The sequence below is a fragment of the Clarias gariepinus genome, chromosome 12 (assembly GCF_024256425.1).
Source record: "Clarias gariepinus isolate MV-2021 ecotype Netherlands chromosome 12, CGAR_prim_01v2, whole genome shotgun sequence".
Lineage (NCBI taxonomy): Eukaryota > Metazoa > Chordata > Actinopteri > Siluriformes > Clariidae > Clarias > Clarias gariepinus.
The window spans coordinates 12,709,783-12,724,617 of record NC_071111.1 but is presented as its reverse complement, the minus strand read 5'-3'; the positions used below and the strand labels follow the sequence as shown (position 1 = coordinate 12,724,617).

Genomic DNA, 14,835 nt, shown 5'->3' with positions numbered 1-14,835 from the left:
CACACACACACATACACACAAACAATTTGGCAAGCGAAAATGAATGAAGTTATTCTAGTACTGGTTACTAGATCAACGAAAGTCACAAGAGCAGAGTCTTGGGTTCAATCTTACGGTTTAGTTATGAAACGAGCACCAACTTCAGCAAGGTATGCAGCATTGTTTGTTTACTTGCGTTATGTTTCGTTCTCATCCGTTGGTTCGCCTCCAGCGAAGGGAATCACGGCGTTGCTGGTTGGTTGGTGCGCTGTTGTAGAGATGACGTCAGTCAGGAAAGCCCTTCGGTGAGGCGTTGGTTGCCTGGTTACCGATGGCTGCGCTCTGGAACTTCTCCTGAGGTTTCCTTCGTTGTGGGACTTTGGAGTTCTGGCACGAAGTCTCGTTGAGAGTTCTTGAAGAGCGGATGACGCCAGCAGCGGCGGCGCAGCGCCCGCAAGGGCGAAGCCCGAGCTGCTTGGAAGATGTTGTAGGTCGCAGTTGTGATGATATCTTCTCTTCTTCTTCTCTGTGGACTTCCTGAGGGTTTTTGTCCCTTGGGGGTCAGTCCGTCCCACAGGTGATTCATCCAATCGGATGTGATTGCAGGGCTTAGCCACACCTCACGTGGTTCCTCCTTCCATGCATAAATTAGCCGGGTGTTTCGGCTGTCACGTGTGACCCATCCGGTTGGAGTTTTTAATACTTTATAAAAAGTAATTTTGCATGAGCTCTGTTCATGCTACCAATTACCCATGTCCACCAACATTCTTGAAATAAAGCCAGCTTGAGATTGACACCAAACATTACATATCTTACCCACTCATTCCTTCCTTTATCTAATAAAAAGGTTTGTAAATGCTGATTACACCTTGAACGTTATGCAGATTAATCAAACATATACACAGGAATAAAAGGAACTGAGTAAATATATGTAAATACGTTTTGCCCTACTGGCACACTTTAAAGATGTTTAAAATAGTGTCCATGCCGTATGCCTTTGTTCATGGAAAGGCATGTCTTCCAGAGGTCAAGAGACTGTCCAGGTGTGATGAGGCCTCTTCCTCCCCAGCTTGGGGTGGAGCTGTAAAACTGTCTTCTTTGTTTACCGGATCGCCGATTTACACCCTCGGTTTCGGGGTCTACTTCAAAGTATCTGGCCTTGTGGAGTTTCTTAGTTTTACAGACGTCCCCCTTAAGGTAGCAAACCAGATAAGGTTATCAGGATGGTGCCATGCATGCTGGAAGAGGGTGTTCAGGAATGTGATCCATTGACTGTTCTCTCTATGGGAGCCCTGTTATTCGCTACATATCCCCCTTTTTGCTCGGTGAAGTTCCATTCGCGAACATCAGCGGGCACTGGAAGTAGAAACATAGAGAGAGAGAACAGGCACACACAAGACACAAACAACACCTCCATAACCAACTGAACCATGGTGCATAACCTAGTTACCTCGTATGGTCTGGTTACGAACACTTAAAACGACATGGGGTGCTTTTGGCTAGGCTTTATCCCAAATCGGGTTGTTTCGATTGGCTGACAACGATTTACTTTCACTTTGGGTGGAAAGAGTCAACCTAATTTTTGGGAGCTGTACTCCAGCTTGGTTAAGATAGTTCCCTGATCAAAGAAAGAGAAAACGCAGGGGAAAAAAAAAAATTAGACAAACACAAAGAGAAAGGGCCACAAGGACACAAATAGGTTGAGGAAACTAAACTAGTGTCGCATGTGTGGAGCAACTCCTCTCTACCAGAGGTTGGGCCTAGCAGTGCAGACAGAGGAGGGTGATTAGGTGTTTGTTTACAAAAGTGAATAAAATATCTGTATGTACCTTCCTAGAAGGACCAAAGTATGTTACTGTGGTGAAAGGTATATGACAGTTGATCTGTGTCAGTGGTCTATTCTTCCCCCCTTTTCAGTTTGGAACAACTCTTTAATCATCCTTCTCATCAGTTCTTAAAAGGATTGACATTGGTGATGCTTCAGCTCATTTGTGGCTTGGGCTTGTGCTGGATTAGCTTAGACTTTTGACGAGTTTCCTCGTCGGATCATTGTTCTGATTTAAGGTCAGCAAATTCTTTGATGAGAGCTTCCCGGAGCAGATGGTAGGTGAGCTGCACACTTTAGGTAGCTGCACACTTTGGGGCTGGATGTTGTTCGAAGCCAGAGTTTACCTTGGTCAGTGATGTGGAGTCTCTTTTCTAGATGGAGATCACTTTTCATACATAAGTCTGGAAATCTTGGCTGCCTGGCAGATGTGGCATAAATTTATCAAGGTGCCTGGCAAGTTGGTCAAGGTCTGCGCTGTGCGATGCTCTGTGGCTGGAGGGAGCAGGTTCCCGGTGTTCTGCCATGAGGTAGGGTTCTTTGAAAGGGAGCTGGGGGATGCGTCGCCCCGCCCGTCACTTCTTCCACTACGTATCGGTCCAAGAACAGGGGACCTGATCCTGCTCAACAGGGGTAAGATGCGTGCACGTCGTTACCTTGACGGATCGTGGCACCATTCACAGGCGGGCTTGAGTTCCTCAGTGACGCTGTAGGACTCTTCTTTGCTATGGTCCAGCTGTCGCATGAGGTAGCTGATCTCGTTCCTTGCTTGTCCAGGTGAGTTTTGAGGGCTTTAATTCTGCCATTTTTCTCCCTGGGTTTAGACGTGGCCTTTCCTAGTAGTTCTTCTGCATACTGCAGCCTGTCTGGGAGATCAGCGTAGTTTGCCTTGCCTTGCTCACTTTCACGTGTAGTAGTTGCCAGAATTTCTTGCAGCACAGTGATTTCCACTTTGTCCTGCTCTACCTCGTCACCCCCTTTCCGTCGCTCCTGAGCTTCCAGGTTCAGTTGCTTGATGCGTTGTTGCACACGCCACTCCTGCTGTAGATAGATGGCGTGCCTGTTGCTCAGCTTGAGGCGACGATGAGTGTGTGACGTAAGGAGCCGGTGATGTTGGACAGTTCATTGGGACTGTAGCACTGACTCGGGTCTTGTCTCATAAGGCTCGTTAAGTTGTCGTCTAGCTGGTCTGGCGTCTGGTACTTTAGTGTTTCGGCAGCCTTAGGTAGGAAGCTGTCGGTTGCAACACTTGGCCATGTCTTCAGATCTTTTCAGCGACTGACAGGTCTGTGGTGCGAGACGTGTTTTGATGGGGTTCTAGAACCACGACTGACACAGATGTGAGAGAAAGAAACAAAACAAAAAAAACAAGAGAGAAAAAAAAACAACACACACAGCAAACAGATGTGTAAGTGTGGGCTACTGCCGAGTGTGGTTCTCTGTGACTGTGGTCCTCTGGTGGGCACGCTACTAACTGGGAGTTTCTGTGGGAAGAGCTAGTGAACACACAGTTAGCATGGCTAGAGAACCTATGCAGAAAAGAACAACAGCACAGAGCAAGGGATAGAAAAGTCATGGTAATTTTCTACTTTCCTATAAGAGGAGATTCCTTTTTTGTGTAAGGAAAGGTTAGAGCTAATGTTAAGCTGAGGAAAAACAAACAGAAACCGCATTTCTGTGGCAGAATAAGTTCAATACCAAATTTTGTTTTTCCCTCCCCCCTTTTGTTTTTATTAAGTTTGATTTGGAAGGGTGCTTCTAAGTAAAGGGGTTTCAAGATGGGGATTTCTCAGTATGTGATTGTTATTTAAGATTTCCTCTAGGCGAAAGAAACAATAACAATGACAGTATTGGTTAACTCAGCATTAGGGTTGACAACCATACACAGATTGAAACACTTTTAAACGCGTCTTCAAAATTTTATGGACGGTTTCCTAGTTGACCTGCTTTAACCTTGGCTAGGTAGGATCCCAGCACGAAAAGGGTAGGTACGGTGAGAGTCGGGCGCCTTTGAACTTAAGAATTCACGCTTCAACAATATGTAACGTTTCTACCGTTCTCTGCTTTTGTGACTTTCACAGGTACGATCCTAGAATAGCAGCAGTAGTCAAACCAGGAGAAAAACTGAGGAAAAGAGAAAAAGAAAGTGTGGGGTTTCCTACTAATGTGAGGACACTTAACAGGGTTGACCAAGTTAGTTAAAACTGGGTGACAAAAGCCCTGGTGGATAATGTGAAAACTTTCAAATTTGAATTTCAAATTATGAATTATAGCTAATTATTGAGCATTAATTAGCACTAGAATTGGTAGGAGCTATTTGTTATTAACGCCATTGATCGTCTATCATTAAATTAGAGACCCGACTTTCTAATTAAAATTACTTAATTTAAAAGAATTTCAAAATAATAATGATAGTCGATGATCAATTTTTAAAAGATGTTTATCATCAAAATCATATAAGTAGTTACAGTTACAGTGTACAATGAACACCGAATCTGTAATAATTTATGAAATTGAATTAAAGCTTTAGATTAAAACAATTAGACCATGATCAACATTCCAGGATGTCATCAAAATCAATGAAAGTAATTTTGCTTAATCCTTTGAGTATAGGTAAGACCTCAAGGAGGGGTCAGAAGAGAAAAAGGAAAAAGACCCACTGGTGTGAATTAAAGTTGGGTGTAACGAGGTTAGGTCACTAACATCTTTCGAACAGTGCATTCACAACTGGAAGATGCTATGTGCTAACCGCTAGCCTCAAATGCTACTAGCACAGATGCTACATGCACACAGGCTACAATGTAAACGCACTAGGTTTGCTAACTGACGTAGCTCATGCTAGACTTTGTTTACACTGGTATTAAATAGCGCGAGCAGACTGCGCTTGCGCACTTAAAGGTTATCCCGGAAGAGATCGTTTAGAGTTTCCGGGTCACAGTCGTCGCTATGGTTACGTCGCTATGGTTACGTACACTTAAACGAGCATGCTAGTTCAACAGTTATGGGTGATCAGTGACAATGGCAGCGCATTTAACAATGAACAACCTGAACAACCCTAGTTAGCTCTTTATAGCTGCACGACCTCGACTCCACTCGTTAGAGTGGGGCACACAACTTAGTTGTTACTACATTTAAGACAACAATGTTGCTGAAATCTCGGCGTATCTCAGCCCTTTGTCAGACAAACATACCGACATTAAACACAAAAACAAACGTGGCTTTTAACCGCACATTTTACTTGAGTGAATTTGCAAGTGGAACATCGCACAGGCAGATTCACCATTGAGACAAATTAGCTGCACAAAGGTGTGTGTGGCAGGGTTTCTTCGCCGCATACACACTAAGAATTACAAACAGGGTTTCTTCGCTGTTTGTTACACACTAATTTGACTTTAGGGTTTGCGCAAATTAGCTGCACAAAGATGCGTGGCAGGGTTTCTTCGCTGCCTACACACTTACAAATAAAAACAGGGTTTCTTCGCTGTTTTTATGATAATATAAGGCCTTTAAAAGATGATAAGAGGAGCATCGCTCAAATCAATCTTTATCGCGGTGAAGGAAGATTTCTTCGTTCCAACAGGCGATTTTGATAATATTAAAATGTAAAGAGATTTCTTCGTCTTTACAGTACAAGTTTAATATTATAAGCTGCAGTTTAATTTAACATATAGCTAAGCTTGAAAATGGAACAAGCATCTCGCGCTCGCTATGAAGGCCTTTTAAAAGATGATAGGAGGAACATCGCTCCAATCAATCTTTATCGCGGTGAAGGAAGATTTCTTCGTTCCAACAGGCGATCTTTATAGTATTAAAATGTAAAGAGATTTCTTCGTCTTTACAAGTTTACTTTAACCATTAACCATGACTAAATGTCGGACAAATAGTGGCTGTTAAAGTACAATACTAAATATGGTTTTGAACCATCCAATCACGAAAGTAAGTTCGTGTTGCATTTCATTCATTCACTCAGTGGTGTGCCGCGAGACAAGGACGTATACAGTATCGCAACAATCTGTTTCTCCGCCTCTAATCTATTTCTGGACAATAGAAGAGATACAGTGAACAGTCTTGGTTTTATGAATTTTTAAGCCAAACAATGCCCGCTTTTATTCTCCACCATAATATATGTAGCGTTTTAACGTTATAATGACAATGAAAAGCTGCCGGCATTCTCCACCATAATACTGTGTATAGGTAGAGTTTTAACATAATAATGACCATGAATAGTTTCCGGCATTCTTCATCATTAATACGTAGGGTTTACATAATCAAGACAACGAATGACGGTTGCATTGTCCACCAATAAATATAGACATTTTATATGTGAACACAATGCCAACGCATCCGTCATCATTAACAAGTAATTTTTAGCTCTGGGTCAGAGTTGTATCGAATCTTTAACGATTCGGTTTAATTTGATTAATTGAATCAAAATTTATAACGTACACTATATTGACTACCCGTCCAGCGTTTAGCACAATTTAGTGTATCTTACTAGTTCTGGTTATCACATGGCCAACAGCTATAACACAAAATCTAGTATTTAGCAATTTATGAGCAAGGTAACACGATCTGGGCAAATGTTTAGACTTTAAAATACATGACCAAGACAACAGTACTTTATAAAGAAACGAGAATTTATTTGACTAATCTACGATACATGAAACTACACTACTTGAACGCACGTGCACACACACACACATACACACAAACAATTTGGCAAGCGAAAATGAATGAAGTTATTCTAGTACTGGTTACTAGATCAACGAAAGTCACAAGAGCAGAGTCTTGGGTTCAATCTTACGGTTTAGTTATGAAACGAGCACCAACTTCAGCAAGGTATGCAGCATTGTTTGTTTACTTGCGTTATGTTTCGTTCTCATCCGTTGGTTCGCCTCCAGCGAAGGGAATCACGGCGTTGCTGGTTGGTTGGTGCGCTGTTGTAGAGATGACGTCAGTCAGGAAAGCCCTTCGGTGAGGCGTTGGTTGCCTGGTTACCGATGGCTGCGCTCTGGAACTTCTCCTGAGGTTTCCTTCGTTGTGGGACTTTGGAGTTCTGGCACGAAGTCTCGTTGAGAGTTCTTGAAGAGCGGATGACGCCAGCAGCGGCGGCGCAGCGCCCGCAAGGGCGAAGCCCGAGCTGCTTGGAAGATGTTGTAGGTCGCAGTTGTGATGATATCTTCTCTTCTTCTTCTCTGTGGACTTCCTGAGGGTTTTTGTCCCTTGGGGGTCAGTCCGTCCCACAGGTGATTCATCCAATCGGATGTGATTGCAGGGCTTAGCCACACCTCACGTGGTTCCTCCTTCCATGCATAAATTAGCCGGGTGTTTCGGCTGTCACGTGTGACCCATCCGGTTGGAGTTTTTAATACTTTATAAAAAGTAATTTTGCATGAGCTCTGTTCATGCTACCAATTACCCATGTCCACCAACATTCTTGAAATAAAGCCAGCTTGAGATTGACACCAAACATTACATATCTTACCCACTCATTCCTTCCTTTATCTAATAAAAAGGTTTGTAAATGCTGATTACACCTTGAACGTTATGCAGATTAATCAAACATATACACAGGAATAAAAGGAACTGAGTAAATATATGTAAATACGTTTTGCCCTACTGGCACACTTTAAAGATGTTTAAAATAGTGTCCATGCCGTATGCCTTTGTTCATGGAAAGGCATGTCTTCCAGAGGTCAAGAGACTGTCCAGGTGTGATGAGGCCTCTTCCTCCCCAGCTTGGGGTGGAGCTGTAAAACTGTCTTCTTTGTTTACCGGATCGCCGATTTACACCCTCGGTTTCGGGGTCTACTTCAAAGTATCTGGCCTTGTGGAGTTTCTTAGTTTTACAGACGTCCCCCTTAAGGTAGCAAACCAGATAAGGTTATCAGGATGGTGCCATGCATGCTGGAAGAGGGTGTTCAGGAATGTGATCCATTGACTGTTCTCTCTATGGGAGCCCTGTTATTCGCTACACTACACACACCTCTTTGGTTATGTAATGTAATGCAAAATGGTGGAAAGTTTAAAGTACAAGTATTTGTTGTAGAATGTTGTGAAATACAAGTAAAACTAGGATGCAGTAGCCTCCTGATCAAGTGTAATTATTTCTCTTGAATAGAACGGCAATAAAATGGAAAACATGCTCATATTGTATTAACTGATGATGGACGGAATTATTTACCCCACAGATGAAACTGTAGTTAAAGGTATTATTTAATAATGCATAATGCTCTTATCACTAATTAGTTTTAATCCAACTCAATAAAAAAAAAATTAACAATTGACATTGTCGCAAAGCCGCTTTACACAATCAAAAGAATTATTTAAGTTTGTATGAAATGTGAATGTGTATGAATCAGAATGATAAGACTGTTTTAGGCTTCATGTTTAGACTCATCAGCGACCTTCCATGCAGCAATCATCAGGTTGGATTGCCATCAGGTTGGTATTACTTAAAACTACATAGAGGGAAAATAATTGCCAACCCAGTCTAATTTGTTCTGAGACATTGTTAAATACTATCAGTGTAGTGCTGCACAATTGCTCGCTCATTGTTGTCCACTGGGGCCGAAAGCCATCGTCACGCTCGCACGACCTCTCACAGAGGGTTTAACCTTCCGCTTAATGATCGAGTGTCACTTTCAATCAATTCTCACTAAGAAAGATCATAAATTTCATCTTGTCCCGCTGACATACACCTCCACAAGCCTGACCTCTCCTACTCTCACTCTCTGACTCCTTAAAAAAAAAAAAAAGATGTTTCTTTAGTTAAGAAGGTTAATCAGAGTACATTCCCATTCCTGCAGCACTTCTAGCCCTATCTGCCCTGTGTAACTCTCAGATAAAGATGTTTATACAGATATTAGACGCTGGTTTTATCCAATTAGTTCAAACTGAATATGAATGAGTACATTTTTTTAAAGATTATTTCTGTTGGCTGTAACCATGTGGTGGTGCATTTTATTATTATTATTATTATTAGATTTATTAGCATCATTAGTGGCAAGTTTGAGAGAAATGAACACAAGGTGATGTGAATTGTACCATCATTTGTGAGCAAGTGAATAGAAACAGAAATGGAATAAAAGGTATCGGTGGTAAAAAGGTGAAAAAGTGAATTTTCAGACAGTATCATATAACACAATTTTTTTTGTAATACTTAATGATATATAACATGCTTTTTTTTTTAAATATGCATACACATTTATATTTTGATCAAATAAAAAGTAACACAATTGCTAAAAACAATTTCATACCCTTACATGTAGTGTCCGTAACTTTTTTTTTTTATTTATTCAAATCTTTCCATGATCATAACTGTCATTAAGGTGACACTTGGCCAATTTAGATTTCACATGAAAAGACATAGACCTGAAAAAGAATGTTATTCTAAAATGCGATATTTTTAAGGTATTGCAACATGAATTTGACATGGTTACGGACACTATAGATTTTTTGCTTTTTGAGCTTTTACCGATTGTTACAGGTCATATGCTACTAGAAGCGTATACCTATTTTATTATTAATACTCATAAAGAATACAAATAATTTGCAGTTTAAATTATTATTATATAAGTGACGGTTCCTCTGTACACTTCCCTTCACTTGTCCACCTGTAATGGAATACCATTGGTGGTGTTGAGTTCCTGTAATGTGCAAGTGGTGTTCGTGAGCAATTGTGTGTACAGTTTAACAGACAGATGCGCCTCTACTGCAAGTTGGTGACAAGTGATCATTCTAGTTTCAGGATTGGGATGCTTATGGGAACAACCGCATTGGGCTCCGTCATTCACGGACATATGGCCTTGTTTAAGACGTTTGCACCATTCAAATGTTTTACTGTGGCTTAGAGTCTCATCATACTGTACTTGAAGTCTTCTGTAAATGGTAATCGTTTTTTCACCTTCATTCATGAGAAATTTCATCACAAGGCCCAGTTTTGCCTGAGCTCCCATGGTAGAAATCGCTAGGGTTTGCACAAACACTTGAGCAGGATCTGCAGTCAAAAACGCTATTCTTTAAAGAAGATGCGGTTGGTGTGATGTGATTAGAGTGCTAAAGTGTATCATCTAAAATTCCTTTCAGATATACTCTCAGTCATGTGTCCCTGAAAAACTATGAGGGTGTTGATGGTGATTGACGGGTCCAGCAGTATCCGAGTTCGGTTTTGTCAGGGTTGATTTATGGATCTTTCGTCAAGGAAGAGATGCTAGGATGCCAGTCTGATATCGTCAGAGAAATGTGAGAGCTGGATGAAGGAAATGAGAAGTAAAGAGCTATGCAACCCAATCACTGAGCACAGTCATTTAGTATAAGGATTGATGTGCATGGGAATGGCACCAAGGAGAACGGTCACGAGTCCAAACCCGGAAATACAAGAATTGAAGGAATGAAGTAAATGGAAAAAAAGGTGATATGAACAGGATCAAAAGCTGAAACACATGGCATTGTTGGAGCCATGAGACGCAGTGTGGAGCTGGAGCCTGTGACGATAATCTCATGAATACTGATGCATTTTTTTTTCTATTCTATTTCTATATTATGTCAACTTAATATACAGTTCCACATGTCATGACTGATCCAGTCTACAAATTAACATACTTGTTCATGTGCTTGTGTGTGTGTGCGCATGTTTTTTACAGCCCCAACAGGTTTCCAAGCATCAGGCTACAGTTTCCACAGCCATGAGTGGAGGAATGCCAAACTGAGTCGTGGCAGCGTCTCTCCGGGCAGCACTCATCAGAAGAGCACCATCCTGCAGGACTTGGGCCTCAGTGATGATGAATGGGACAAACCCACTGCTAGCGGGTACTTAGCATTAGCACACCTACAGCACGTACAAAAACACATACTACGCATTATGCTAAGCATAGGACTGGAAATAATCACGCTTTGTTTGCCTTGAACGGATGCTTTTTTCGGTAATTTAATCAGGTGCACCAACCATAGTGGGGCAGTTGGTAGGTATACAATGACTAACTGTATCCCACCCTTCAGTGGAGAGGGGCTACTAAAGGACTACCACTGACCAGATATTTAATAATAGTAATAAAACAGCACTGCTTTGCTGTTGCGTCAGATACATTCATACCAGCAACCATGCCATCATCATGTTACTGTCACTGCTGGACCGAGAATGTTGCACCACATACATATTACCTGCTCAGTGGTGGTCCTTGATGGAGGGAGGGTGAAAACGGGGGTTTAGCAACTGCTGGGCTACAGTCAGTAATTGTGCACCTACCATGTGCACCTATATGGTAGATATTCCTGATTAAAGGACCAATAAATGTAGACCCTGGCACTCATGTCCAAGAAGTGCCACCTACATGAAAAAATTACTTTAAAAAAATTAACTAGCACATGTGAAACAGATGGTCAGTAGTCATGAGAGCTGGTTCAGTATAACTGACCATCATAAACACAGGTTTCAGTGTGCACAGTTGAAAAGTGTGGTTCAGAATGCCTTGCAAATGTGATATCATTAAATGTTTTGGTCACATATGGTTTTGGTATATTGTTCATTGGGGACATTTCTTAGGGCGTTTTCGAATTAGAGGCCCGGGATCGGTATCGAGTACACTTGACCTCAAAGTCTGGTTTGTTTTGATCAGTGAGAACACAATCGATCCAGACTCAGGCACGGATCTAATCAGATATGGAAGCCAATTATACCGTAAAACAAAATTTGTTTAAACAGGACAACATCAGTGCCTTCGGGCTCGTCCAGAATCTCAATGTGCGTGTAGCACAGCCATAGGTGATAAAGTAGGAAAGTATGCAATAGCATTGCTCTTGACATTTCTTTTCTGAAATATCAATAATATTAGGTATGGCTCAAAGATTCCTTGTTTTTTTTTTTATTCTTGTTTTAAAAGGCAGCTCAAAAACCAAGGTGCATACTGCCTTCTGCTATGTCAGGGATTGTAAAATTGCAAAGCAGTTGATCCCAGGCACGGTACAAATCAGTCGTACCTGATGTGAAAACGCCCTTAGAAATGATCTGATATTTTTCAGAACTATTATAGAACGTAGATTATGCTTTTAATGAAACATATGACAGATAATTTGTTCGCTTATTTCTACTGGAAATGATAAGTTTCACAAAAAAACGGGACAGACCTCATAATGTGTCGTTTTCACTTGCTTTAAATATACGTCTTTGTATATGTATGTGTTATTGCGGTTAAATGTCTCAGTGGTGTTTTTACTACTTTCATAATGGCAGGAAGAAGTGAAACATCATAAAGTATGTACTGTAGGGTTAAGTGTAGTCCCATAAACATGTGATGCAATGATTCACGTATTTGGTATTAGACATGAGTATTTTGAATGAAATAATTTTCCATGGTGTATATTTTACAATTCAATGTCAAAACCCATGAAAGGCTCTTAGAAAGCTCTGCTGATTAATTGTGGTAAATGCAACTATTTTCAGTATCAGCTCTAACATCTCTTCTGTAGGCTTCGTTTGAAAAGAAATCTCTACCAATGAATGTTAATGAAGGCTATTTTAACTCAATAATTAAAGCTCCTGTGTGGACACAAAGCCTTTAATCTACAATGGCTGCTGCTTTGGGCAGGAGACTGCTTTTTTGTTAGTGTTTAATATGACCATGTTGATTGAAGCGTCTCTCCGTTACCTGTCTGCAGAGCCGCTACGCTGCCCACTGGCCTTATCTCAGACAGCAGGTGAGGCTCAGTGCCATGTGCCCCATTTTTTTTCAAATCCAGCGTGGCTGCTCACCCCATGCCCCCCCAAGCCACATGGCCCTCCGTGGGTATCACAGCCTGGCATTGCGTCACCATCTCTGTGTCCAGCCACACCGGACAGTGTGTCCCATTTCTTTTCCTCTCTTCCGAGCCACAACTTCACCACCAGTGCCTGCACAGCCCCATTGGTCGTCTTCTGTGCTCATACCCGTGGTGCCTGCCTGCTCATTTGCTGCTGGAGTATCAGCGTTGGTGTTGGAGTGTTGAAACCTCCTTTGCTTTTCATTACCAGGTTCACCGTGGGACACGACGGCACGGAGCCGGATCAGGAGGAGAACTTTTGGTCTCAGGCGCTAGAGGACCTGGAGACGTGCGGCCAGTCTGGGATCCTCCGAGAACTCGAGGTAACGCGATAACGGCCCTTATACATACAAGCAAAAAGCATTTCATCCCCTAACTGTGACCATTCCTAGTATTTTTTTTAACATTCCCATGCACTCCTTACAGCATCCCACCCTTCCGCCATACAGTACATCCCCCTCCCCAACCCCCATTTACAGTCGCACGCTGTCATGCCTTCGGTTTTGTGTAACTGCTCCTTCTCTTTCCAGGACAAGCCAAACAGGCTTCTGACTAAGAGAAACCTGGCCGTCTTGGTACCCCCTTTCCTTTTTTGGGCTTCCTCTCTGCTTGTAGCACTGGCATCCTGGAGCTCTCCCTGTGCTGTGTGGCTCAGAGTCTCACGCTTGCTTAAGGCTGGGGCAGTGTGGGAGGGTTCGGAGGGAGGGGAGGGGAGGGGAGGGTCCATAACACACAACCATTACAAACCATTACAAATCCTGGGGGTGCATTCAAGAGATATCAACACCTAAGGAAAGATGAATAGATTTCATGCGAATAGAGACTCTTCCATCTATTGGAAGATGGCACTTTTTTTTTTATTCAGTCAGCCACTTAGTGATATCAAACGGATCGTTCACTTTAGTCTCACGTTACATTAATTAAAAACATTCTCTGTAATTAATTAATTCTTACCGAATTAGAGATGCTTTTCACTTGAGATCAAATTTTTCAGGTGTTTCGAAGCTTGTAGAAGAAAAGTCAAGGCTGATGATTTTTTTTACTGTATTATAATCTACATGCTGCAGTTCTCTGAAAAAAAATAATAATTTAGAACAAACCGAATGTACCCTTGGGCATAAATCTAACTTGATTAAGTGTATGCCTTTGGTTAGTGTTGCTGCCGTGTGTCATCCTGTTCCGAAACCAAGAGCAAAAAAGGCAACAAAAAAAATTACATAGACAAGAACATCATGTCATCTAGAGTGAACAAATTCTGTTTTTGTGTAAAAATGCATGATTACTTGTTTGTTGAGTGTTTTGCTAAAAAAAAAAAAAAAAAACTAAAAAAATGCATCACCTTGGTGAGATGGAGAGTTCAGTCTTGCGCTGACATTCATCATTAACACCAGGACTCCCCTTTCAGTACAGTTTGGGTGACTCACTCAGAACTGTCCAATGATGCAGGTCTGGAGAAATGGGCATGTGGGCTCGTGCAAAGCATGATGGGAGAGCCCCTGCAAGGCTTTTTTTTTTCTTCTTTTTTTTTTTTGACTTTCGGTCTTGTTTAACCATACATCCTTCAACCAGGCTTGGTCAAATGCCACCACCAAACATTGTGATGCCCGGAATCCATCTGAGTTGTAAACCGTGTGTGTGATCAGTTATTGCCATGGCTTTCCCATGGTGGAACTCTTCGAGACTGTACTTCGTGTTTGTCTTCAGTCAGCTACGGTGCATGATAGCAAGAGTGTTTGTGCATTGATATAATGATGAATGATTAAACTGAAGCAAGCAGATGGTTTCTAAATGTTTTTGAGACTGTTGTCGTGTGACTAACCATCTCTTTTGTCAAAAAAAAAAAAAAAAAAAAGCTGGAATAAACAGCAGCCCACTACTGAGTGTCTGTGTAATAACAATTACGCCAATACTTTGAGGATTGAATCTCATTGAGCTTCTCTCTCTCTCTCTCTCTCTCTCTCTCTCTCTCTTTGTATTTCCCAACCGCTGCATTATAGGCCACCATAATGTCTGGCAGTACACTGAGTCTGAACCATGACCCGGCACCCGCACGGTGCCAACTGGGCAGACAGGCCAGCTTCCAGGAACGTGGTAGCAACAGGTCACAGTATAACCAGGGCAACCGTAGCAACACACTTCCCACTGACAGTGGACGCAAAGCCTTCGCCATGAGGAAGATGCAGCAAGAGATCAAGGACATTGTGTCCCCAAACCCTGTGGAGCTCCACAAGGTA

The 14,835-nt window shown here is 41.9% G+C and overlaps 1 protein-coding gene across 9 annotated transcripts in view; it reads left to right on the top strand.

Moving 5' to 3' along the window:
- The window catches only part of grip1 (glutamate receptor interacting protein 1), a 308,087-nt gene that overhangs the window by 284,287 nt on the left and 8,965 nt on the right, over positions 1 to 14,835 (top strand). For 4 of the 9 annotated variants that reach the window (XM_053508660.1, XM_053508659.1, XM_053508656.1 and 1 more), the window contains exons 20-24: positions 10,450 to 10,615; positions 12,461 to 12,499; positions 12,813 to 12,924; positions 13,132 to 13,176; positions 14,599 to 14,832. In XM_053508660.1, the coding sequence (XP_053364635.1) occupies positions 10,450 to 10,615; positions 12,461 to 12,499; positions 12,813 to 12,924; positions 13,132 to 13,176; positions 14,599 to 14,832 (596 nt within the window). The remainder of the gene's footprint in view (positions 1 to 10,449; positions 10,616 to 12,460; positions 12,500 to 12,812; positions 12,925 to 13,131; positions 13,177 to 14,598; positions 14,833 to 14,835) is intronic. The other 5 variants (XM_053508664.1, XM_053508657.1, XM_053508663.1 and 2 more) reach the window with 3 other exon arrangements.